At 32.4% G+C, this 2,742-nt stretch overlaps 1 protein-coding gene across 1 annotated transcript; it reads right to left on the bottom strand.

The window, feature by feature from the left end:
* Positions 1–294: 294 nt before the first annotated feature.
* LOC134265942 (complement C1q-like protein 3) lies at positions 295–2,340 on the bottom strand. The gene is made up of 3 exons (XM_062748145.1): positions 2,300–2,340; positions 1,827–1,998; positions 295–1,073 (listed from the first exon to the last, which is right to left on the bottom strand). Exons 2-3 carry the CDS (start codon positions 1,969–1,971, stop codon positions 733–735), a joined length of 486 nt encoding a protein of 161 aa, XP_062604129.1. The 5' UTR covers positions 1,972–1,998; positions 2,300–2,340; the 3' UTR covers positions 295–732.
* Between the last annotated feature and the right edge of the window lie 402 nt (positions 2,341–2,742).

Raw genomic sequence — 2,742 nt, 5'->3', positions numbered from 1 at the left:
GGTTACATTGTACAGACATAGTTACATGTAAAGTGTTTGAGACAGATGTACATGAATCTGAATGAATAAAAAGTAAATCAAGTTAATGCGTGGTCAAACATACAGAAAACGAAATGTAAATGTAGATTAATTATGCGTTTTATGAAAAGTGTAATACACGCACTGATTCGTAAAAATGAGGAAATGTTCCATCTAATGGGGTCGTAGGTCGGGCTAATGTGAAGGTATGCCGAACATACGTGTTAAAGAGGTACATAATCTAGATATTCATGCAACATTATAAATAAATAAAAAATACCTTTATGTCGAAATCAAACCATACCAACAAGTCAAAGAAATTTATTTTCAACATGCTCATCAAAAGCTGTGCTTTTTCTTGATGAGTATTAAAAGCATGGTTGAGTTCAAAGTAAAAAAAATAAGTTTTAGAGAAAATACATCTGAAATGCATGTCAAAGAATTGTCTTCATAGAAACACAAAATCAATATGAACAGAACATTGAAACCTGAAAGAAAGAGGTTAAATCGACTGTCATGGAGGAGTAAGCATCATATTCAAAGGGTCATACAAGACGTATATTTCTTGCATTGTTATGTTCTCAATCATTCGCAATCTCTTTATTAAGTAATAATTGTTAGAGAAAATAATTTGACATCTTTTCAGTAAGAGTTTATTTTACTTCCGGAAAAGTAAGTATAGTATCCGCCATGTATGAAGGTGGCAGGAAGGTGCTAAACCCTGATCCATACTTTACTACCCTTGGCAAGTTCAGAAACCAAATGGCCTGCTGAGTTGATAAATTTGCTTTGCTGGTTTTCTATGCACGATAGGGCGCGGTCTTCATTATCTACAGATAAAGCTGTGTACACGGTCCCTCCCTGTCTTGACAGGTAGGACCAGGCAAAAGAGTAGACGCCTTTTTCTGGGGCGGTGAAGATTCCCGTCTCAGGATCATAGCCACCGCCTTTGTTTAATTGGACGTTGTTGAATTTGATAGTCGTTTTTACCGGAACATCTGTTAGATGAGACTTTATATTCGCTTGAAAAGCAATGACGTGGTTTGCTGTGCAATCTACATGTAAGAAAAAAGATAAACGAAAAGTCATTGAAATACATTTTACAAGATATGTAAAGAATAAAGTTAGATGACTGTAGAAAGACAAACTGTTCATTCCCTGTTTGGACGGGTTACATTGATTCAACAACTTTTTATAAATAATATTTGATATTTACAGTTCATCATATCGTTTTTAACTATCCAACCATATTCATCAAAATTGATGAATTAAGGGGATTGCCACAAATGTCAGCAACATACTGACATAAAATCAAATTTGCTTTAGGTAAATATACATGTTTTACACATTTATTAAGAATAAGTATGAATAAATACATTGTGGATGTTTCTAAATTAATGTTTTGTATGCACGACTTATTCCGCAGATACAATATCATTATCGATTCAGTGGGTCAAACGAAAATTATTCATTTTATTGATGTCTTATATATTCTCCGAGGGGACATTCGAAGGATTTAAAAAAAAGAATGGCGCCATTAGACTTTTTCTGTTAAAGGTTTTTTCTAAATATTTATTGGGAATAATTTTTCTTTTCTGGACACCGACAGCCCGGTAAATAGGAAAGAATATGAAGATATTGTCCTTTCACTTTACGAAATTTATATTGATAAATTTTCTATGATTAAAACATTTTTTGAAAATTCATCAAAACTTTGTAAACACAACGTTTGTTGACTTAAATCAAACCCATAGGTGAACTTTACTTTTCAATAACCCTAATTATTTAATACTCTCTAGGAAACAAACCTTGCTTAGGTTCCCAGCCAAGTTTCTTACAAGCACTTCTGTAACCATTCATGTCTCCCATGAATTCATCTGGAGATGAAGCGTTTACATTGGAGAATGTAACAGCGAAGATAACAAGGAGGAAAGGAACAATGGAGGTCCACATTATTTATTGACGTACGTTTTTACAATTCTCAAAACAATTCTATAACAATTAAAATGAGGATTCATCTATAATTGTTGTATGACTTATTGATTTTTTAAATTACTTTAAAAAGTCATATTATAATTATAGATCTATTCTGAAAACACAATAGCCATAATTTAAAAATTGTACTTCTTAGATGAAATTTTAAAACAAATTCTTTACCAACGAACGGAGAGCTTTCTTTGGAATGTAAAAATAATGTGAATTATATTGAACGCTGTGCTCTCATTCTTAAAATCATTGACATACTTGAATTTTGAAACAGGTAATAAAAATAAAATCTTACCACTTTTTCAAATGTATCTCTCAACAAGTATTGTTCGAAAATGCTCGAGTGAAATATTTTAATACTTAATTGTAACGGATCAATCAATCAAATTTTATTGCAATTAATGACAGATATGATTTTTTTTCGTGCAAATCGGGCATAAAATCTACTGACAGCTGCACCAGAATAAATATATCGTTGCTATGATCTTTAGCTTGATTTACAAACGCAAATTATATGATTTTATATTATATTTCTATTCTGATTACGCCATGCAATCGCTAATTTTAATACTACTTAATAAAATTATAGACTATGGAAAATAACATAAGCTGTCGTGCACCTTTTGTCTTTGGCATACCTTAAATCATATTACATTGGCGGATCCAGAGGGGGGGTTCCGGGGGTTGGAACCCCCCCCTTTATTTTTTGCCAAGTGGAGAGAGAGAGAGAGAGAGCCG

This window comes from Saccostrea cucullata, unplaced genomic scaffold (genome assembly GCF_032062105.1).
Source record: "Saccostrea cucullata isolate Sc308-1 unplaced genomic scaffold, CSIRO_AGI_Scuc_v1 ctg23483, whole genome shotgun sequence".
Lineage (NCBI taxonomy): Eukaryota > Metazoa > Mollusca > Bivalvia > Ostreida > Ostreidae > Saccostrea > Saccostrea cuccullata.
The sequence above is the reverse complement of the archived record's forward strand: the minus strand, read 5'-3'. Positions and strand labels throughout refer to the sequence as shown.

Coding starts and splice junctions, on each gene's coding strand:
- LOC134265942 (XM_062748145.1), bottom strand. CDS start 1,971: ATGTGGACCTCCATTGTTCCTTTCCTCCTTGTTATCTTCGCTGTTACA. Junction 1,074..1,826: donor TGGCTGGGAACCTAAGCAAG/GTTTGTTTCCTA, acceptor TCTTACATGTAG/ATTGCACAGCAAACCACGTC.